Below are 22,978 nucleotides of genomic sequence, written 5' to 3' on the forward strand. Positions count from 1 at the left end.
TAGCAGCCCACAATGGCAGTGGGAAATGATAATGCTCCTCTGTATTGGAAATAGATCAAGTAGACAAGATGAGTAAAGATGTAAGGGGTCTAAACCACACGATTAACAAGCGTGGTCTAACCGCGCACTGAACACTACAGAATATACATTCTTTTTAAGCTCACATGGAGCTATTGTAAAAATGATTATGTATGAGTACAAGGGGATATTCACTTTGTAATAACTCACTGAACAGCATATGTATGATTTGTAAATTTTTTAATATTTATGTTAATTAAGTCCCAAAGAGAGTCTGGGGAAATTTCAAAGGACTAATATCATACAAAGCTCTCTGACAGTAATAGAATTAAATTGGATATTAACAATAAAAACATAGACAAAACAAAATTTCTTGGAAAGTAAAAAATGCATTTCTAAGCTCATGAGTCAAGGAAAAAAACAACGAAAATTATAAGATACTCAAAACTACATGACAATGATACTAATAAAAACTTGTGGATATGTAGCTAAAGTGAAATGTGCAAAAAATTATAAAACAGAAACAAAAATGAAGGAGATAAGCATTCTGTTTAAGAAGCTAAAAAAGAACATTAGGGTAATCTCAAGAAAAATAGAATAAATATAAAAGGAAAAATGACTGAGTAGAGATGATCGACAAAACAAAAATAGGTTCTCTGAAAAAACAAGGTAGACAAAACTCTAGCAGAATGAAGAAAAAAATAAAGCAACAAATAAACAAGATTAGAAACATAAAATAGGACCATCATTATAGACAGTGGAGATAGAAAATATCATAAGATGAGATTAGAAACTCTGTGGCACTAGTTTAAAACAAGATGTTTTAGAAAATGTAAATTACCAAAATTGATTCCAGAAGAAATAGAAAACCTGAACAAACCAACAACCATCACAGAAATTGAATTGATAGCCAAAAGTCTCCCCTGAAAAAGGATGGAAGACCCAGACAGTTTTATAAAATAATTTACCAAATTCCTGTCTTCTAAAAACTGTTTTTGGAGAGTTAAAAAAAAAAAGAAGAAAATCTATCCTACTCATTTCACATAAATGTATTACCCAAACTATATAGGAATAAGAAAAAGAAAATGATAGAGCCTATTCACGTATGAACATAAATTATAAAGTTTTAATAAAATGCCAAAAATTTAATTCATTAGTACATTAAAAAACATACCATGGCCATGAAGTAGAGTTAATTCCAGAATGCAAAATGACTCCACATCAGAACACCTTACCAAGTTTTCCATCTTTTTTTTTTTTTTATCATATTAGCAAAGAAAAAAACATATGACGACCAAAAATGTAGAAACAGCATTCAATCAATTATCACTCATTCATGATTAAAAAACAAACTTTTGGCAGAGAATATAAAAGAATTTTCTTAACCTGATAAAGGGCTTGGTAATTTACATTTTCTCAACCCAGGTTAGGAGTTTATTCACAATTCCCTATGATCCTACCCAATGCTCTTCATATTGTTGCAAGCTGGAACTTACCTGCTTTTTACAGTTTCTGTATTTACCTGTCCCTCTTCTGTTCCTTGAAACTGCCCCACTCACATAGCTTGACCACCTCTGCACATCTGCACTTCTCTCCTTCTCCAATACATCCCACCCCCTTCCAGCCAAATGCAGGTAAATGTACTTAGTCTTTGGAACCCATGTCTCAATAAATTCTGATAAGTTCTTTTGGGAGATTTTTTTTTTAGAGAAGTAGGAGTCTTCAAAATATGAAATATTCATTGATGCAATGACCACTTGTGAAACTGCTTCCCATTCTAACTGTTCCATCTATGAACCCTAGTGCCGACACCTACCCCTATCAAAGTCTTGGTCATCCATTTGGAAATATCCAGCCCTCAAATACAATAGAAGTATACTGAAAATCTTGCAAAAGACATGTAAGTTCATGAAATTGATGAAAGTAATGTTGGTGAACTGCCAGATCCACATGCAAAGTCACTAATAAATGAGGATCTCACAGAGTTGCACCAGGTAACAAATGAAAAAAAACACACACAAAATCAATAAGAATGATAATTACACCGACGCTTGCAAAGGAAATAATTTAGTTTTAAAGGATTAAGAGAAGGCCTTGGGAAAACTGGATAAAGCCCTTCAAAACTTATGGAAATATGACCCTACTGCAAAAATCAAATGCAAAGTAAAGGCTAATGAGCTATATGTAAATTCAGTCCCCACAAATGAACACTTGATTTATCAGAATTAGTATGTGTTGTAATCGTGACCTAAAATTTGTAAAATATAAGATAAATTCATTTTCATAATTTTTGGTTGCATTCCCAATAAAGTCTTTTTCTTTCATTCTGGCATCTAGGTCTCCATCTTCAATAGGTTCACTCTCAGAAGGCCTTTTCAGGGAAAAGCAAGAAGGGAAAGAAGCCCTCTTGCACCCATCTCTATGTTTCCCAAACATGCAACATTGTAAGAATCCCCTCAGGAAATTGTAAAAAATTTCCTGGGTTCCCCTGCCAGACCAATTCTGAATCTCCAAGAGCAAAAAAGAACCTAGGACTCCATATTTTTAACAACTATCTTAAGGGATCCGTATAATAATTAAGCAAATGTGGGAATAACTACCTTAACTAAAAGCAAAATGATGTTTTATTTTCTCTCTCTCCATCTCCCTCTCTCTTAACCTTAAACTTCCTTTTCAACTTGGTCAGCTGGCTTATACTCACTGCACTCCTTTTTCTTTCATCCTTTTTACATGTTCTTCTTCCTAGATCAGTGTCTAATGTATAAACAGATGGTTTTTGAAACTTCATCAATGTACTCTTTAGAATTTTTAGAATTTACAACCTGTTCCTGCTTTTCATTTTATTTTCTTAATATTTTAAAACACCTTTGCAAAAAAGCAGAACTTCCTTTTTTCTCCTTTAAAACTGAGCGAGAGTGATTTGTCTCAAATTCCCTTTTTCTGCATTCCCTCAGCTGCATTCTCAGGGGCCCATTTTGCTCTCTACTCATTGGGATATTAAACTGCCTTGCAAATGTTATATTCTGTCTGTTCTTTCTGTACTGCCTGACAGCTCCTCGATGACAAACATCCCATCCTTCATTTCTTCTGTATTTCCCCCACTGAGCCTAGAAGATTGACTGACTAGTGTGCAGTATGCTTCACGCTGTGGGGGCTTAATAAATATTTTAAAACAGTATTAAAATGTTGATAGATTTGACAGCAGTGCTTCTCATCACTTCAAGCGCCAACACTTTCCAGGTTCCTTCCCTGCCTAGCAACCATTTCCCCAACACACCTGCGTGTCCCCACAGTTCATCCAAGCTGAAGCTCTCTTTTGATCCAGTTTTCCTTGCCTGAGTCATGCAAATACTGTTCACATGTTTTCCCCTGAAAAGTATCTGATTGGTACCCAAAGACCCTGCCAAGAAACCTGAAGTTGCTTTTTCCCCTTGGATAGTAAGGGAGGGAGAAAGACAATAGGGATGGAGGTTTCATTTTGGGTTACTTTCCTCTTTTCTCTCCTAAACCATCTTTCACAGTAAGACACAATGCCCCTATGCATATTTTCATATCTCTAAGGATATTTTTCATTCTTAGCACCTGAAGAGTGCTAAGGATTTTAAGTAAGAGGTTTTAGTACTTTAACCAACATTTTTTCTTCATGAGCTTTATTCATTTTGTGTCTGACCTACTATAATCAGGCAGGCAACACTTCTAACATTATTCTCCTACTAAACATCACTTCGTGCCTATGAAGAATACTCTTCTACTGATATTATAGGGCAGTAGAAGAAGTTACAAAAAACTTATTCTTTTTCTTGCCTAGGGAATCAAATTTTGAAAAGCACTTTGCATCTACTCATTGTTTCATTTAATCCTCACAACACCTTTGCTTGGTGGGCAGACTAGGAGTCATCCTCTCCCGGATACAGACGAGAAACTCAGAGACTTTAAGTGACTTGCCCAAGGTCACACAGCTTGCTTGGATGCATTCACACTGAAACGGGGCTTCCCAACCAGTCCCATTTTCGGTTTCTGCAAGTCCCACACAGCTCAACTCCACATACTCGGTTCCGCCAGGTCAGCAGAGAAGGGTGCGCGACAGAAACAACGAGCGACAGACCGCAGGGGCCGCGGGAGAAGGATGCAAGCGGAGGGAGGGGCCGTCCTTAGTAAAGCAGAAAGCACTTCGCGCACGCGCAGAGCGCCGTTCGAGGGCCGGACCGAGGAAGGACGCTGACGCCCGCCCCGAGCGCCTTCGCCAGCCGCCGGCCGCGGCGCAGGCGCACTTTCTCGGGATTAAGGTCAGGAGGCAGGACGGCGGCCGCGCAGGCGCAGTGGTGCGCCAGGGTCGCAAGATGTCGTTCCCCAAGTACAAGCCGTCGCGCCTGGCCACTTTGCCCCCTACCCTCGACCCAGCCGAATACGACATCTCTCCGGAAACCCGGAAGGCGCAAGCCGAGCGGTTGGCCATAAGGTCGCGGCTGAAAAGGGAGTACCTGCTGCAGTACAACGACCCCAGCCGCCACGGGCCCATCGTGAGTGGGGGGCGGCCGGGCGGGACTCGAGCGCCCGAGTTCCACGGGCCCGCCACGGGGCGCGCGGCGCGGGGGCCGCTGTTCCCGAAGAGTTTCTTAGACGTTTGCTGCCGGTCAGTGTCTTAGACATTGGCCCGCGCCCAGGCCCAGAGGGCAGGCCAACTCGCCAGCCCTTTAACCTTGGTCAGGGAGTTTGGTGGTCAGAGAGCGGGCCAGGGACTCGCACACCGGGCAGGGGCAGGGTCCTGGCTTCATCGCTTCCCGCCTGAGGATCTGGAGAAAGTTCCTCATTCAACTCTGCTGCTTAGACTCAGTTTTCCTATCTGAAAAATGGGGGTAACAGAGCACTTCCTGTTTTATGAGGATTATAAATGAGATAAAGCACGTGACCGGCCAGGCTTGTAATAAGTTAATGAGTGTTCAAAAATGTGTGTGTGTGTGTGTGTGTGTGCTTTAAAGCTGTTTTCCCACCTTTCAGTTCACAGTTCATAGCAATGCTGCTCTCTCCTGCTGGGAATATAGTGATTGTTTGTATTTTTAAAGGCCCAAAGACCCTGCAGCTTGTTGAAGCTTTGGAGTCAGACTAGCAAACCACAGGGTGGGGCAGAAGTAGGTTTACAATTGTGAGTATGTGAAACACAAGTTTACTCTTGTATTATTATTTATTAGTTATTTTAAAAATTTTTATTGATTGATTTTTAGAGAGAGAGGAACATTGATTTGTTGTTCTACTTATTTATGCATTCATTGGTTGTATGCGCCCTAATGGAACAAACCCACAACCTTGGTGTATCTGGAGGATGCTCTTAACCAACTGAGCTACCTACCCAGGGCCTATTTATTAATTATTGTATTATTTTCCATATGAACCATTGAAACCTTTTGCCCCACCCTGTACATGACCTTGGGCAATTTGCCTAAACCTTCTGAACCTTCGTTTTCTGATCTTCATGTATGGGAAAGGTAGTATCTTCTTTGTAGAATCCATGTGAGATTAAATGAGGTAGTTTGTGTAAAATTTCCAGCACATAATATATGCCCATCAAACTGATAGTTATTATTATTTAACAAGTGTGCTTTTTGATAATTTTTTTGTACAGGAGCTGTTTAAATATATCAAATATGATTAAAAAAAATACTTTTCCCAACAGTTGCATTAGTATTCTGTAGGAATTCTTGGGAGTTGTGAGAATTCAAGGAAATTTACAATGTCCCATGCACTATCTAAACTTTCCTGAGTATTATTTAAATATCACAACTATTTAGAGAGTTAAGCTCCATTGCTATTCCTGTTTTACACATGAGAAGACAGCATGGGAAGGACAAGTAGTTTATAGAGTGATACTCTGTTAGCAAGTGATAGAACAGAATTTGAACCTTGGTTGGTCTAAGTAACCCAAAGCATCTGCTTAACCAGTTGGCTCTTCTGTCTCCTGCCAGAACCTTGTTTATTTGAGAAGAAGGTGCAGAGAGAGATGTTTATTATATATATATACTCACACAATTAGCTTTGATATGCCAGAGGTAGTATGATGTAGTAATAAAGATTAAGGCCTGAGCCAGACAGAGTTGAGGGTTAAACTCCAGAGTTTCTCTTTTCCAGTTCTGTGACCTAGGGCAATTCCAGTTTTGTCATGTAGAACAGAGGTAGTAATGCCTACCTCATTGGCTGTTCTGTTCATTAAGCACGTGTCTCACACTTAATCATATATTGACCAATACATGGGAATTACTTGCCTAACCTAAGGATGATTGACTCGGTGAATAAATAATCACTCAGGGTCTGTTACAGGCTCTGCCCTGTGTTACGTGTTGCAGTGACAGTGGAGGTGAAACGGGCAGAGAGATCCCTGTTCTTATAGAATTTCTAGTGGGAGAGGCAAGTAGTAAAGAAATTAATCATTTAGCATGTTAGTGATACATGATAAGAAAAATAAAGCAAGGAAGGGGATTAGGAATGTGTGTACATAGTAGGAAGGGAGAGCAGCTGCAATTTTAGATAGGACCGGGAAAGGCCTTGCTTATAAGGTGACATTTGAGTGAAGATCTGAAGGAAGTGCGGTGAGGGAGCTGGAAAAGCAAGTGCAAGGGTCCTGAGATAGGAGTGTGCCTACTTAATTGCAGAAATACTGAAGAGATCATTGTGGCTAACATGGAGAAAGGTAAGGGCAGAGTAGGAAGAGATGAGGTCAGAAAGAAGCCTGGGACTAGATCATACGAGGCCTTGTAAGTAGTTGGCAAATTGGATGTGACATGTAAGAGGAGGAGAGGGGTCAAGGATGACTCCAAGGTTTTTGACCTCAGTGATCTGAAAAATAAGTTGCTTTCTGCCAAGATAGAGAATTAGAGGAGCAGGGATGGAGGTGAAGTGGAATATTGGGAAATCAGTTTGAGATGCATCACATTTGACATGTCTGTTAGACAGCATGTCACTGTTGAGCAGGTAGTTTGGATATTATGTCTGGAGTTGAGGGTAGAGGTCCAGGGCTAGAGGTATAATTTTGGGAGTCAGCAGTCTATAGATGGATATTAAAAGCCATGTGACTGGAGATCACCAAGGGAGTGAACAGGAATGGCCAACAAAGTCCAAGGTCCAATATTAAGAGATTGGTGAGTAAGGAAGAAGAGAGCAAGAGAAACTAAGGGAATGGCCAGAGAGAAGGAAAACCAAGCCGGTGTGTCCTGGAAGCTGTGATTTCAAGGAGTTTTCATGATGTCACATGCTGCTGGTAGTCCAGACATGGAGTGGTGTCAAAGAGCTGTCACCCAAGGCATATGTATTGGAACCTCTCTTAACAACAGTATTGGTCTCAATGAACTATGGTCATGGGGATCTTGATATTTTTCGGAAATGAAATGTTTCTAGAAGATAGATCTTCACATATCAAAGTGTAGAGAGGTGACTGGCAGTTTGAGAATTCATGGAAGAATCATTCAAATACATTAATAGCAGAAGGAATAGGTAAAAGAATAGATGTATTGAGCTCAACTGTCTCCTTGAATCTATAACTGTGTCTTCACCCTTGCTGTTTCTGCAAACAGCTTGATTTAAAATGCTACTATGCAAGATCCAGTTTCAGTAATTTAGTCCTACCAATCATGACTTCTTGGTATTGGTTAGGACCTTGAATGTTCTCCTTACAACTTAGTATTAAGACTTTAAAGCTGATTTCATTTGCTTATTTTTATCTATCAGTTAATCGGAGCAAATAATTTTGTAAAATCATTTGGGGATTTAGCTAATTAAATTTAATTATGTGTTTGGGGTACATTTGTTATTCTTACGTAGTTATTCTAGTATAAACATATTGAAATGGACAGTTAATTTTTTCTTAACCAAGACAGTGAGCCTTTTCCTTTAACAACAGCCCTGTTCTTTGTACAAAACTATTTAATAGTGTGAAATGTCGTATTTTGTTCTTGAAATATCAGTCAAGTCAGCTTACAAACGTGAAGTTCATAGTTAGCCTACCTCAGTCTTCGCTTTTCTGCAGCTTACTTGTAGCCTGGAAAGACCAATGTAGGGGTAACATTATAAAGGACCTGGAATCAAAGTACAAAGCATGATCGAGCATATGAAATCTGTTCGTCATCATCGGGAATCCTATGTGATTCTGTCAGTCACACTTCAAGAAAGATGATGAAGCTAAAAGCAGTCCAGGAAAGAATAGATAAAAATGATCAAAGAGAAAAAGTGGCTTCTCTGACAGGGTTAGAAAGATTAGGATTCTTAAATCTTAAATAAATAGAAAGCTGAAGGGTATAAGAGTGCTTTTAAATTCTGAAGGATTTGAACAGTATCACCAGAAAATTATTCAGCAAAGAGTAGAAATGAAAGATCTTTCCTGGAGCTATTTAGGAATATTCAGAGTATACCCTTAACTGTAGTAGAGAACAAAAGGAAGGTATCTCTTGTGCTCCCCCACAGAAGTCCTGATGAGGTTGTTTCTTACTCTGGCCCTGCTTAAGTTCTTGTAACTTTTTGTTATTAATTCTAGGAAGATCCTGCTTTGACTCGTTGGACCTATGCAAGATCGGCAAATATCTATCCCAATTTCAGACCCACTCCCAAAAACTCACTCTTAGGAGCTGTGGTTGGAATTGGGCCCCTCGTCTTCTGGTATTACGTTTTTAAAACTGACAGAGTAAGTATCAGGAACTGAGGTTTAGTATTTGTGTGACAGAGTCGCCCTGAGCTGGCTGCAGCTCTTTCTCTTGATGATTGCCACCAGTGCGCCTCCCGTCTTGGTCCTCTACTTTCCCTTCACGTCCTCTTTTATCTATTCCTTTCCAGCAAGAGATAAAACATGACTTGAGTTATATGTTTGATTTTATTTCTTTATCGTTTCAACTCATAGAAATATGCTTTGTTAAAAATCACTATAGTCTGTGGGTCTCTCAAGTTTAATGGTTGCTCTAGAATTTAAAATAATAAATCAATTTAAATCTCTAAGACTTAGCTCATGAAAGAGTCTTTCTGGTGTATTTTAAATGATGTAAGGAAATTATACTGTGACTATTACGTAAGAGAATACAAAAATAACTTTTAAGAAGTTAAATTCTTTTTTCTCATTAGATGTGTAGAAGTTAAACGTACTTGTTCTGATTTACCTTTAGATATCATCTTTGCAAATTTTTGTATTTAGTTTTCTTAATTCATGTTTTACAAAGAGATGTTTATTGCGTTAAATATAAGCAAAATACATAAATCATTTAGTGTGTTCCCTATTTGTGTGAATTCTAGTTATATTGGTTACATTTTGCAAATTAATGATAAAACTTACTAATACACTAACAACAGAAAAGCAAAAGCAGCCTGTGCTGGGCACCACTGCCATCAGAGGCTTGCGTATAGGACTGCAGAGAAAGCGAAGCTTATCTTTGACACAGGACCACTCTGATGCTAGAACCCCTTCCCCAGCTTCCAGGCTTCATATTGCCATCTAGACTGGTGCCCACCTATCTGGCTTTGCTTTAAACCAGCCAATCCACTCTCCTGTTAGTGTGTATATATTTTGATTATCTGGTAAATACTGCTTAACAGAAAGGTGGGCCACATTTACCCGGAAGGTGTTTGTGTTTTGCTTGTGATGTATGCATTTTAGTGGGGTAATACAATTTTACTTACTGAAATGTGGGTAAGATATTTTTCAATAGCAGTAGTTTCTTACTGTTCCTTTATTTTTTCAGACTACTACTTCCTTACTCATGCTCCATAGGTTTTAGAAGGAGGGGGTTGGAATTAGGTTTGGAGCATTTAATTCCTGTTCTTTAGAGTTTTGTATCATGGGCTGTGCCAGAATGCATTGTTTTTAATTTTCTTTTTTCTGTTTACTCAGGATAGGAAAGAAAAACTTATCCGGGAAGGAAAATTGGATCGAACATTTAACATCTCATATTAAATCTGACAATGACGACTATATGTATTATTGTTTAATAAATCTATTAATCATTAAATAGTTTCTCTTTCTTAATGTTACCTCGATTCAACAAACATTTGCTGGACATTGTAGAATCTCTACTTTGTGAGCGTTCATAGTTTAATGAAGAAACAGGTGCGTGTTCATTCATCTAGTCATTCAACAAATGCGTGGCTACTGTGAGCCAGGCATTGTGCTATGTGCTGGGAATGCAACAGTCAATTAGACAAACTGTGTGCTCAAGAGTATACATTCTGACAACTTTTTATTCTACAATTATTATTTGAGTGCTTATTATGTGTCTGGTACTACTTAATACCTAAGTTCTTGCCTGGCTCCTGCCCCAGTGGTAAATGCAATAGAATAGTAAGAGGAGATGGTGGTAGGGGACTTCTCCTGAAACTACATTTGCACAATTAAGCACATTTTTTTTTTTCTACTTACAATATATGTTCCATATCAATTAAAAACAGTTTTCTAAAGAGGGTTTTATTCATACTTTATATAAAATGGAGACAGCATCGAAGAATATTCTTGTTTTACATGGAGTGGCTTGAGTCGGGCAGATGGAGATGGGGGGCGATCAGTTTCCCTGGAGCCATCTATTAGAAGTTGAATAGGCAGCTTCTCTAGAATCATGCTCTGCAGAAGGGTTAGCATGGAAGCGATTTGGTCCCATCAGCGTGTTTGGGAGGAGACACCAATGTAGGCTATAAGGAGAATGAGCTGCTGTTGGTCTACAGGTACTAGGGATGGCTGGTTTCCTGGAGCCACGGGTGGAGGAGCCTGTGTCCTACAGTATTCTAGTAAAACACTGGCCATTAGGTCTCTGCATTGATCAAACACTTATTGAGCCCTGATCATTTACTAAGCACTGAGGATACTAACATGAAGATACAACTCCTTGGAGGAACTCACATGATGAAAAACAATTATAGCAGTCAACGTTTATCAAGCTTTTACTTGTGTCCCAGGCACTAAGCTAAAGCTTTACACACCTCCCAACATGCCTTAAAGATCCCTATTATGCATGAGGTTAGAGAGGTTAAAGATTTGCTGGAGTCCTCTAGCTAATAAGGGCTGAGACAACTTAAACCTGGGCAGCCTGACTCCGAGAGAGGGCGTCTGCAACCGTTCTTTGAAAGGGATAAAGACCAATGCTGTGGGGAGTCCAGTACTGAGAAGGAACATCTAACAGCCTGGAGGGTTTAAGTGATAACACCTTAAGAAGTACTAATTGGCAGTTACAAAATAGGCTTGGAGGTATAAAGTACAGCATAGGGAATACAGTCAACAATACTGTAATAACTATGGTGCCAAGTGGGCACTTGAATTATTGGAGGGAACACTTTGTAGAGTATATTAATGTCTATCTGCTGGTCTGTACACCTGAAACGAATACAAAATAGTGTTGAATGCAAACTGTAATCAAAAAATTAAAAAAAAACAACACACCTTTGAGAGCAGAGACTCCCACTTGCACTTTTAGATTTTCTGCATACTTACAAGTATATAGAATGTTAGAACTGGAAGGGTCTTTTAAAAACTGCCAATCTCACAGCCTAATACTATAGGAAAGATTTGGACAAGAGAAATGACTTGTCCAATTCTTTAGGAAACCCTGCCAATTTGAGGATTAGGAATGCAGGTTGTGACTAGGAACTACTGCTCTGATGGCCCATGTCACCTGTTTGATTCAGAATGAGACTTAGGACAGCTGAGACAATTTCCAGCCAACCTCCTTCCCTCATACAAATAGGAGAATTGAAAAGTCATTTTAACAGATTTGGAGAGAAATCAGGCAGATGTTGGAGCATTTTTTTGTGTAAAGCAAGTATTAGCAGATTTGTCTTTTGCGGGTTGTGAGAGTGAAGATGCTAGATTCAAACCTAATACCTCCCATATTATTCTTGCCAAGTTCTCCCAAGAAGGTATCCATGGTGGGCACTGGCTGTTGCCCACTGACACCCACCTCCCCTTACTTTCCTTCTGATAGAACCCCATTTTTTTCAGGAGACTGGTGGAAATCCCTTTCTCTGCACCCTGCAATGGAATGGTGTCCTATCCAGGACTGGGTCCCACCTTGTGCCCTGAGCTGCCTGCACAGGCCCCAGCCACCAGAGACCCTGAACTGAAAAATAATGATCTTACTTATTTTTATTAATCTTTATTAAATGCATGTATAGCTCACATTTATTTCAATGTTTACTATAAAAATGTTTTGGGTCTTTATTTAGAAGTTTAGTGATATTTTTGTGACCAGATATATGCCATAGGATCTTAACTGTTGTTTACATCAGTTAGCCTGGGGTAAAACTGGTTCGTTATATGTTGTTTCACTTAAAGTCAGTTCCCAAGAACCTATTGACAAAGTTAAGTGAGGACCTACTGTACTTATATCAAAGCCACTTTAGATTCTATCCTAACTTTTACTTTAATTGAACTATTAATATACATTGTTGAGATCTTAAATTGAACGTCAACATGGTTTTCTTGTTTTAAGACCTAAAAGATGACGAAAAGGAGACAGCACTACTACATTTTCTACACTTTGAACTTCTGTTACTTATTGTGTTGGGAGAGTACATTCCTTAATCTTCAGCTCAACGCTAGTTTATTTGGGGACAAGGACCTTGGCTTATTCCAGTGTCTCCTACAGTAGGTGGCACAACAGTCTCAGTGAGACAGAAACTAATAAGTATTCACTGAGTCACAACGGCAACAGTATCATTAACAATAGCTAATATTTGCCTGTGCTCACTCTGTGGAAAGCGATGTGGCTGCCTTTATTGCCTGGTCTCACTTAACCCTCACCAAATCCCTGTGAAAGAAATCATTTCCTTCCTTCAAATGAGAAAAGTCAGGCTTAGAGAGGTGAAATCACTTGCTCAACCCAGAAACTCATTCAGCTATGGAAGCATGGTCCGGATTCCTTACTTACTATTCTTCCAAACAAATAAAATTCATATATAATGGCTATTATATTAATAAGTATCTAATAATTTTACTTAAAAACAAACATGTCAAGATCAAAATACCGTCCCCTCCTCCCTTCCCCCAAAACCCTGAATAATAGCAACTGCTTTTCAATGCTCCTTATGTGACAAGAACTATTCTAAGCAATTTATATGAGCTCATTTTATACTCACACTAACACTATGGGGTAGGTACTATCATTATCCACATTTTACAGCTGAGGAAACAAAGGGAGAGAGATTAAGCAACTTGCAGGGTCACACAGCTAAGAAGGGATAGAGCCTGGATTTGAACTCAGGGAGTGTGGCTCTAGCATTTATGCTCTTAACTATGCACCACACACAAATAAGTTTGGACATACTCAGATTAATGATGCAATTATATGAAGTTAATAATACTAAATTGAAGGCTGGCTGATCACTAAATAGAAGACATTTAAATGTCAGCTCTCAAGCCTTTTTTTTTCTCCCCATTTTTATTTTAGTAGTAAAATGTCTTCCCAGAAGCACAAAACCCCAGAAGTGATAACTCATCACTCTGTAAAATCACAACCCAGAAACTGTACATGAATTTGTAGCTTCTAAACAGTTTACATCTAGGCCTTAGGTTTCCTAACACCCCTCTTCTCCCCATGCTCCCTGTGCCCCACTTGGGCACCTTTGCAGAGCCGGTGCTTTCTGGTGGGAGGCAGTGCCCCTCCCCACTGCCTTGTAGCCTGCTTTTCCTCCTAGGTAATCCCTCACTACACATCCATGTTTACTGGAACATTGGGAGCTTTAGGGATTTTTTTTTCACCTTTCTGTAGACCCTGGGAAACCCTGGTTTGAAACTCAGGTTTGGACCAGGATCTGAGGTTGGAAAAGAGGGTGTTTTGGATACTGATTTTAAGGTAGTTTCTAAAACTTACCTATGCACTTGGGATCACCTGAGCAGTTTCAAAAAAATTCTCATTTGGGTTCCATGTCCAGTGTTTCTAATTTAGTTGAGCTGAGGTATAACCTGGGCACTTGGAGTTGTAGATGCTGCCAGGAGATCCAGTGTACAGCTGAAGTTGACAACCGCTGCATCCGGAGCAGGCTTTCTCAACTTGGGCACCATTGACATTCAGCAATAGTAGAATGAATTATTCCAGATCCTTCCATTGTAGAATGTTTACCTGCATCCCTAGCCTTTACCTACTAGATGCCAGTAGTACCCTCCCCAGTTGCGCCAACCAAAAATGTCTTAGATGTCAGATGTCGGGTGGGGGTTGCAAACCCCTCCCTGTTGAGAACCGTTGTTCTACAGCCACGACTAGTAGCCTGGGCTGTGAGAGAAGTCGCTCACAAGGAAAAACGAGAAGGGTGGCTTCTGTTGCACACTCGCTAATAGGAAAATATATAAAGATGCCAAGGTTTCTGGCAGAAAACCCTCCTGTCAGTGGAGGAAACCTAATCAGGGTGCCTTTTTTTTTCTTTTTTTTTTTAAGATTTTCTATTTCTAAGCAAAGGGAACATTGTCAATAGGTTCTGCAACTTGAAATGAAACGACAAATAATGAACCAATTTTACCATAGGCTCATTGATACAAGCCAGAATTAAGTTCCTGTGGCATCTCATCAAAGTCATAATGAACGAAACAGCGAACAAAACGATGATATTTGAGATTAGGGAATAAAGGAAACGATACAGATCTTTCTAGCTGATCTGAAGCACAACAGGAGAAAACTAAATCTTTTTTTAATTAGCATGAACAGCCTGGCTTGGGTGAAATACTGTCTCCAGCTGACGAGCTGCTGCCAGCAGTGGGGATAAAGTACATGGGCTTCGATGCTAAATGGATGCAAACCCAGAACATTGCCATAGCTCCAGGAAGGCTTTGCTGCCAAACTGATGATAAAATGAACCTAAATCACTGAGAGTCTAGATATGTATAAGTGTAGGGTTAGATAGAGCTCATTATGAAAGGGCTGGTTAGGGAATAAAATATCTCAGTGGTTGTCTTAGTTTGTGTTTTCTGGGAGATGAGCCTCAGGAGGGTGGGGAAGTGAGAGGGAAGGAAGCTAGTAAGGGGCGCATTAGCAGAATTGCCAATGTGGGCACTTGTAGCTTAATCTCAGGAAGCTGCAGGGAGCCAGGGCCAAACACAAGCCTCCAAGATATGGGGTGAGAGAGCTGGCGTTATCCACCGATTCCCACTCCTCGCTGGTTGAGGGCTGCGTCCAGGCCTGTTCAATCCTCAGCACTTTTGCCAGGTTCTGATTTGGGCCTCAGGCAGAGTGGCTGGTGTGGTGCTGGCAATTAGAAACATTTAGTTGTCACCGGATGGTGATTGCTGATGGGATAGATGTCGGGGGGCCACTGGCAACACCTGCTACCATGATCAAATTTAAAATTTACCTAAAGGTCTTAACTGCTTTACAATCTTTATAATCTTTAATTTTTAATAGAGAGTTCTTTATATTAAGGAACATTGGGAAGGCACAGCAACCTCTGTTACCCTCAAAGATACCTTCACCTTACTGTTTGAGACCATGAAATACTGTCAGAAAACCAGCAGTCATCCCAGCCTTGTCCTCAACTCCTCTTTCCCTCACCCCTTACATCAGTCCACTAGCAAATTCTTTCAGGTCTGCTCCAAAACGTTTGGGAATTTATTCATGTTGGTCTCTGCTGCCACCTCATTAGTCCAGGACAATGTTATCTTTTTCCTGGACCATTATAATGGTCTCCTTCCAGGTGCCCAACGTTCACTTTTATTTCAGTTTCTTGAACCCACAAGGCTTTTTCGTGGGATGCCTCCCCCCCCCCCCCAGCCCAACCCTACTCCTCCAAGGACTTGCTTCTTCCTACCCTCTAGGTCTGGCTAAATGTCACTGCTTCTTGGAAGACTTTCCTCTCTAAAGAAAGATCTCCCCATCCCACCTGTTATTCCCAACTCAGTTCCTGTTTGTTTTCTTCTTGGCATGTTTCACAATTTGTAATTATGTTGTTTATTTCCTCTGACTCCATCTCTGGAATGAAACCTCTGTCAGGGCAAGGAACATGTCTATCTGCTTGACCACCATATCCTTCATAGGGCTGCCAGACTGAGCAAGTGAAAATACAGGCTTCCCAGTTAAATCTGAATTTCAGATAAATGCTGAGTAATTTGTTTTAGTGTAAGTATATCCAAAGGACATATTCAATTATTCAGGATTTATTTGAAACTCAAATTTAACCAGGCTTCTTGGATTTTATCTGGCAACCCTAGTTCCTAGGCCCTGACACATGGCTGACTCTCACTCCATATTGTTGAACAAAAATCTGGTAGCAGCACATGAAAATTGCTACTATGGCAACAAAGTGGGGGAAATGTGCTAACTTACAGAACTAAATACCACTTCCCATTCCTTTCTGTTCTGATGTGCCTGTCTCCTCATTCCAGGAGAACCTAATCAACTCACCCAAAGTCCTGGGCAGCCCAGCCCCTGGGAGGATGCTGGCCATGGGGAGGGAGCTGGTAGGAGCAGCTTTCCCACACAGCACTGCCTGTTTTGTTGTGGTCCAACTATAGGGACCCTTGATGTTCTTGGGCTCAGATCTCCCCACACCATGAGCCTGCTAAGGGAAGAGAGAACTTCTTCCTTTTCAATAATTCATCCCCAGCGCCTCACTCTGAAGCTGGCACATAGCAAGGATTCGAAGCATGGATAATGGGTCACTAGTAGGGTGATTAACTGTCCTGCTTGGACCAAGACTGAGGGGTTTTCTGGGATGTGGGGCATTCGGTGTGACAATCAGGACTGTCGGTACCCTTAGTGAATGACGCTCACTCTCAGCGGCTGGGCTTCTTGTCCATTGTCACTGTATTGTTTGCTACGTGACTACCAAGATTAGACAGCCAGCTGCCCTGGCTGCCCATCTGTTTAAGGATGACACTAGATGTTTGAAGTTCTGCTGACCCCCTTGCTTCCTTATGCTTGAACTGACTCCTGGGGCCTTGGCCTTGGCTTCAGCCTGAACTCATGGTCCTTATGTTGGCCTGTCCTTCCTTGTGACTTGGTCTTGTGGTCCGTGGTAGATGCCCTGGACTTGTGCTTCTAGGATAAAGGCACTCAGGCTAAGCCCATGCAAAGGGGCTCAGTCCAGTGGCATGGACCCCAGTCCTGCCCGCTCCAGGTCTGCTCCATCAGGTACTGATTAGGACCAACTGCCACTTCGACACACCAGGAAGTATTTATTGAGTAATTAAGCTGACAGCCATAGAACTTTCCAAATACATTTCTACAAATGTTTCAGTCACTTGACTATCAAAAAGTGAGTTCTCATTTTAACCCACCCCCTCTCCCAATACTGCCAGAAGTCACGAGATTCTGGGGAAACACATTGGATTTCAACTATGGTGGCGATGCTCTGGTCTCACTTAGGTCCTGCTGGGCTCCTGGAGTTGGGGGTAAAGTGGCTCTTGAGAGGCTCCCAGCACTTGTAGTAGTTGTCATCCAAACAATTAGAGGTCTTGAGCCCCCACTTGGTGACCGCCATACTTAGAGAAGACTCAAACATAAATGCCTGCAGGAAATGATGAGAAAGAAGAGGTGAGGTGGGTAGCAAAGCACATTTGACGAGATGTCAAGAAAGAAGGTGTGAGTGGGCAGAGTCTTTGAATAATAAATCACGTGTGCTAGCATGGCGAGGAGAGCAGGCCCAGGCCCAGGCCTCTGGCTCTGACCCTACCACTTATAAGCGGGCGATGCCTTTTGCAGGACCCTGAACTTCTCAGAGCCTCGAGTTTCATTCTATAAAGTGAAATTGGGCGCGTAAGCTTCACGTCGCCCATGTAGCATTATGGAGCTACGTTTGCTAGATCCAAGGGCAGAGGTGGGGAAGTCCTAGCAGTACTCATCTTCTCAGGGCCCGTCACTCACTGGGGCTCTGTCCGCGTGAGGGAGGCCACACTCCCCATTTTGCAGAGGTGGAAACTGAGGCTTGAAGCTGAGAAATGACTTGTCTAAAGCTGTGGTGGCAAGAAGTGGCAGAGCTGGGATTTGGACCTTTGTTTTCCGGGACTCTGACCAAGAGGTGAGCTGGGAGAAGGGGATGGAGGAAAAGAGAGAGTGAGGAGGAAGAGGAGGGAAGTAGGGGGCAGGGATGGCGGTATACAGCGATTTAGAAACCCTGTCCCAGAAGGGAGCGCAGGGTGGATGTCCCGCCGGGTTCAGGAGGATTTTATCTGCAGCAGTAAGATGATGTAAGTGCTCTGTGCATGGTAGACATTCCAGCTTCACTGGCTGCTGATTTGTCTACTTTCTGTGGCTTTTAAAAATCAAAAAACATGCCCGGCCGGGCATGGCTCAGTGGTTGAGCATCGACCTAGGATCCAGGCAATCGGGGTTCGATTCCTGATCAGGGCACATGCCTGGGTTGCTGGCTCGATCAGTGACTCTCTCATCATTGATGTTTCTATCTCTTTCTCTCCCTCTCCTTCCCTCTCTCTGAAATCAATAAAGATATATTTAAAAAAATAAAAAATATAATAAAATAAAAATCAAAAAACAAAATAAAACCCTACAATTCTTATGTGCTCACATTGTTAGAAATTTTAAAAATATAGATGGGCAAAAGGAAAGTGGAAATTCTCTGTGCCACAGTCGAGAGAACCCTCAGTACTGTGTGGTGTCCAGTATACATTTACTTCTTCTTGCTGAAGACAATGGAGATGATTGTCCCTGCCTGACTTCCTGCGACAGGCTTGACTCAAGGACCAGATGAGGTCATGTGGATGTGCCTTACACGTTATAAAGCACTATTCAGACATAAGGGTTGTTATCAAGGCCATTATTATTGTTGCCTCCTTGCTGACTGCTTCTTAGGAGCCTTGCTGTCTGACTGGAGTAACAAAACCCCATCCCAGCTGAGCTATGAAGATAGTATCACATAAAGTTAATTTATTCCAAATTGGAATAAGGTTGAGGCATATAGATGGGCCTGGGTTCAAATTATACAATGAGAAATGGTGAGGGAGGCCCAAAGTTAGGTCTAGATAAAGTGTTGGGCCCTCTCCCACCAGTAGCCTGGCTTCCTGGCTACTCAGGGCCTCCCTGGCCCCAAGGCTCCCACACAGGAGAGATCTTTCTCATTAGTGCTCCAGCCCTAGATGTCACCCAAGTCTTGCTCTCATAAAAACAGCCCTGCCCTGTGCCTCACTGTTACAGAATGCTGTTCCCTGGTAACACTGACTACTATCGAGTGGCAATTCTGGAGTAGCCTGTGCACCTCCAGGAGACTTCAGAGGCAATAGCTTAACTGAGATTCTCAGACCATGTCTTATAGAGAAGCAGGGGTCTACAAAAACTCCACAGAGGCCCTTGCAAGGGGCAATAGAGCTGAGGTCAAACAGATGAGACTCTTCTCAGCCTCCCTCTGCAGACCAGCTACACCAACTCTGGCCCCAGGATTGGGACTGAAAGCAAGCTGCACTGGACAAAGGGACAGATAATTCTGCCTGCTTAGGTGGTTAGCAAACTGGGCATGGAGTCAGGCGGGTCTGTGCTATTAATTTTAAAGTCAGGTAGTATTGAAGGCATTTGTTTAAAAATGTAATGCAAATTAGCATATAATTTAGCATAAAATCACTCCTTGTGGTCCATAAACTCTACCTCCCAGAATGCAAAATAAAATAAAACCAAGTACAGCAGCCGTCTGCAATTGTGTTCAGCCTCAGTGTTTACAGCCTGACTCAAGAGGAATACAAAACAGGTTTTAAATCCCATCAGTTTCATCCCATGCCAAAGGAGAGCAAAAGAAAATGAGAAAACAGCAGAGAACTGCTCCTCGCTGTCCTGACCCTCCTTGGCTTGAAAACCCAGCTGAAGGCAACATCCTGCATCCTCTGCGACTGTGACGCTGCAGGAGCACGTCAAAAGCAAGAGATGACTTGAAGACAGAGCATATATACATGGGGCTGCATGCAGATAATGGAAGGCCCCTCCCGGAGGATTAATGATATTCCCTTACATTTGAACAGTGCTGGACAGTCTGTAAGGTTAAATGACAGCCACCCCCTGGGTTGGATGCGGTGCCCATTCTACAGATGGAGGAAATGAAGCGGAGAAGTTAAGTGACTTATTCAAGGTCACACAGGAACTAAGAGCTAGGGATTGAACCCGGGCCTGACTCCAAGTCCTAAGCTCTTTCTACCCTCACTGCATTGGGAGTCTAGTAACACACAGGGGGTGGGTGCGTACACACATGAGAATGGACAGACAGACACACACTCTCCTCTCCTGACTCCTCCTCTGTGACTTTGGAGAAATAAAAATCAGACTCTTCTCTCAACAAGACTGGGGAGCCCAGAGGCCACCAGGGCCTGGCATTTAACTTGCTTACCATGGTGCCATCAGCAATCCTCTCAGGTACCAGGTTGGCTTTGCTGGCCTTTTCAAAGCAGTTGGCATCGGGCCCATGGGGAGTCATTGCGCTGTGCAGGCTGCCTCCTCCTGGCAGGAACCCACCTTCCTTTGCCTCATAGTGACCTTTAATGAGTCCCATGAATTCACTCATGCAGTTCCCTGGGAAGGTTGGAGCAGTATTTTTTTTATTATCCAAGGCAGACCCATAAACATTAAGACCCTTCAAACATCATTTCTTCAGAATGACAAGAAGATAGGAGAATCTGTTACATTTTATAAGATTAATAAAGAATACAGATCAGCAAAGGAACAACTGGGAAACATTCATTGGAGTGGAATTCTTGGTGGGCAGAGTTCTGCTCCCTGGCCGTGTGGATTAGCAGAGCTCTTGTATCCCACTGCCTGAAAGCGAGTGCGCTAGGTCTGAAAATCAGAGCCCAGGCAAGAATTTTAATAGTAATTAAAATGTAAATTGTAATAAAGAGTGGATGTATTCCATCATTTAGGGTTATAATCCTCATATCAAAATTATCTTGCCTAGCCAGGCGTGGCTCAGCAGTTGAGCATCGACCTGGGATCCAGGGGATCAGGGTTCGATTCCCGGTCAGGGCACATGCCCGAGTTGCGGGCTGCAGCCAATCAATGACTCTCTCGTCATTGATGTTTCTATCTCTCTCTCTCCCTCTCTCTTCCTCTCTCTGAAATCAATAAAGATATATTAAAAAAAGAAAAAAACCCAAATTATCTTCTTTTGTGATCTGAGCCTTCCCCAATAGCCTCACAGTAGTACATATATCACCATACTTCTGGTTCCCAATCTAGAGAACTGAGGTGGTGTGTGTGTGGAAGATAAGGTAATGGAAAGAACTCTGGACTTAGAGTCCATTGTCAAATGATAATCTGTGTGAAAGGATCTTAGCATTTGTAAAACCTAATCCATAAATGCTATATTCTATCAAATATTATCTTCTGTATCTGAACCTGATATCATCTCAGTCTTTCAATCTTAAAAATGGTTGATAGATTCATTCTTATCTATTTTCATTGACATTATTCTCATAGAATCCTAAAATCTTAAAATTAGAAGGGATCTTTATTTCTACTTAATACAGAAGAATTTTCTACATCATTCCTGACAGATTGTCTCCCGTGCTCTGCCTGCACGCCTCCTGTGAATGGACTCTCTCTACCCAACAAAGCTCCCTGAGCTCTAAATTACCTAAGCTTTCTATTCAACAAAGCTCAGAGTGTTAAAAAGTTCTCTTGTATTAAATGGAAATTTGCTTCCACATAAATTAAATACATTGGTCTTAGTTGTGTTTCCTGGAGTTACATAAAACTTGACAAATATCACCATGTTCCCACTCTTCCAAAAGTATGTTTCTATTGAAATAAAGCTTTTTATTAGAATAGCAATGCATTTAGAACAAGAATTAAAGAAATATAACACCTGAGTAAATTTAAGTGCCTTTCCATTCATCCACCCACCTACCCATCCATCCATTCACCTGTCCATTTCCCACCCCATCCATCTATCTATACATCCAAGTGATATATATAATTGGATACTGTGCTAAGTATTGGTGGAGATGAATAAGAAATAGCCTGTCTAAAATTACTCATAGTCTGTCCAGAAGAGTGCTAAGAGTACAAACCATGAACAGAGTAGAGAGATTTGGCAGTGGCAACCCTTGCAAAGCCAAACATTTCACATGATAAATGCCCTACCCCTCTTCCTTGCATGTGAAGTATAACTAAATGCCAAAATAATTCTGTAATTGACTGAGCAGCCATACCCTCCCTCCCAGACAACAAAACCCTGCAGAAAAGGTAAGATCCAGGTCATAGCTCCACTTGTTTGTCTATGAAGAGGAAATAGAGGAAGAGACGCGACTGTAAGCATAAAGTGTCTCTCTTTCAAAAGCAGTTCTCATTATCTAAATACTGTCACACTCCTCACTCCAGTATGTGTCCGCAGGGTCACTTTCATGGCCTAATTTTAAGAAGAGAGCAAGAACAGAATTCAGCTTTGATCTGAATATGAATTTAAGCAGCAATGAGTTTGGTGATGACATTTCTATATCATTGTATATATTTCAAATGACAGTGGGAGGTAGATAGACCTTGCCTTTCTGATTAATGCTGAGGCCAGTTGACCAAGGCACATTAAGATGATTGGATGCAATATTTCTACACTAATAATTTTCCACTTCTCCTATAAAGTCACATCAAAGCAGCAAAGATTTTGAGTACTGCTAAAGCAATATCTTAAATATCTCTAGTAAAAAATAATTTCTCACTTGGGATTCTGTGTTTTTTCCAACTAACTTGCGGCAACCATGACTTTGTTGAGATCTGTCTATCCAGGGCCCAATTTACTTGAGAGTTTTTTCAAAAATTATAAGAAGCATTTCACAAGGCCATTTGTTTCAGGCAATGTGAACTACAAACCAAAATCAAGGAGCGGGCTGAGAGCTGTGGCACAGTAGCAGACTTGCCTGAGTCCAACTGCTCCGTTGCCCCCCTCCCTGGCTGAGGAGACAGCCTCAGGCCACTGTCTCTCAGCACGTGGTCTGCATACCTCCTGCCTCAGAATCTCCTGACTTGCTAGTGCACAATGCAAATTGAAGTTCCACCTCAAAACCAACTAATGAACCTCTCTGGGAGTGGGCCCT

General features: G+C 41.5%; 2 protein-coding genes across 2 annotated transcripts in view; one reads left to right on the forward strand and one right to left on the reverse strand.

Annotated features, from left to right (window-relative positions):
- Nucleotides 1-4,353: 4,353 nt before the first annotated feature.
- Nucleotides 4,354-9,995, forward strand: NDUFB4 (NADH:ubiquinone oxidoreductase subunit B4). The gene is made up of 3 exons (XM_016199910.2): nt 4,354-4,538; nt 8,537-8,683; nt 9,878-9,995. Exons 1-3 carry the CDS (start codon nt 4,359-4,361, stop codon nt 9,938-9,940), a joined length of 390 nt encoding a protein of 129 aa, XP_016055396.1. The 5' UTR covers nt 4,354-4,358; the 3' UTR covers nt 9,941-9,995.
- Nucleotides 9,996-17,129: 7,134 nt separating this feature from the next.
- Nucleotides 17,130-22,978, reverse strand: part of HGD (homogentisate 1,2-dioxygenase) — a 33,309-nt gene continuing 27,460 nt past the window's right edge. The window contains exons 12-13 of the mRNA XM_016200151.2: nt 20,281-20,462; nt 17,130-17,463 (exon numbers count right to left, since the gene is read on the reverse strand). Coding sequence (XP_016055637.1) covers nt 17,314-17,463; nt 20,281-20,462 — 332 coding nt within the window. The 3' untranslated portion in view covers nt 17,130-17,313. The remainder of the gene's footprint in view (nt 17,464-20,280; nt 20,463-22,978) is intronic.

This window comes from Miniopterus natalensis, chromosome 6 (assembly GCF_054644295.1).
Source record: "Miniopterus natalensis isolate mMinNat1 chromosome 6, mMinNat1.hap1, whole genome shotgun sequence".
NCBI classification, from domain to species: domain Eukaryota; kingdom Metazoa; phylum Chordata; class Mammalia; order Chiroptera; family Miniopteridae; genus Miniopterus; species Miniopterus natalensis.

What these genes read in the sequence shown, in the direction of transcription:
- NDUFB4 (XM_016199910.2), top strand. Translation starts at nt 4,359, where the DNA reads ATGTCGTTCCCCAAGTACAAGCCGTCGCGCCTGGCCACTTTGCCCCCT. An exon ending in CCAGCCGCCACGGGCCCATC is followed by an intron (nt 4,539 to 8,536) that starts GTGAGTGGGGGG and finishes TATTAATTCTAG; the next exon opens with GAAGATCCTGCTTTGACTCG. An exon ending in ACGTTTTTAAAACTGACAGA is followed by an intron (nt 8,684 to 9,877) that starts GTAAGTATCAGG and finishes CTGTTTACTCAG; the next exon opens with GATAGGAAAGAAAAACTTAT.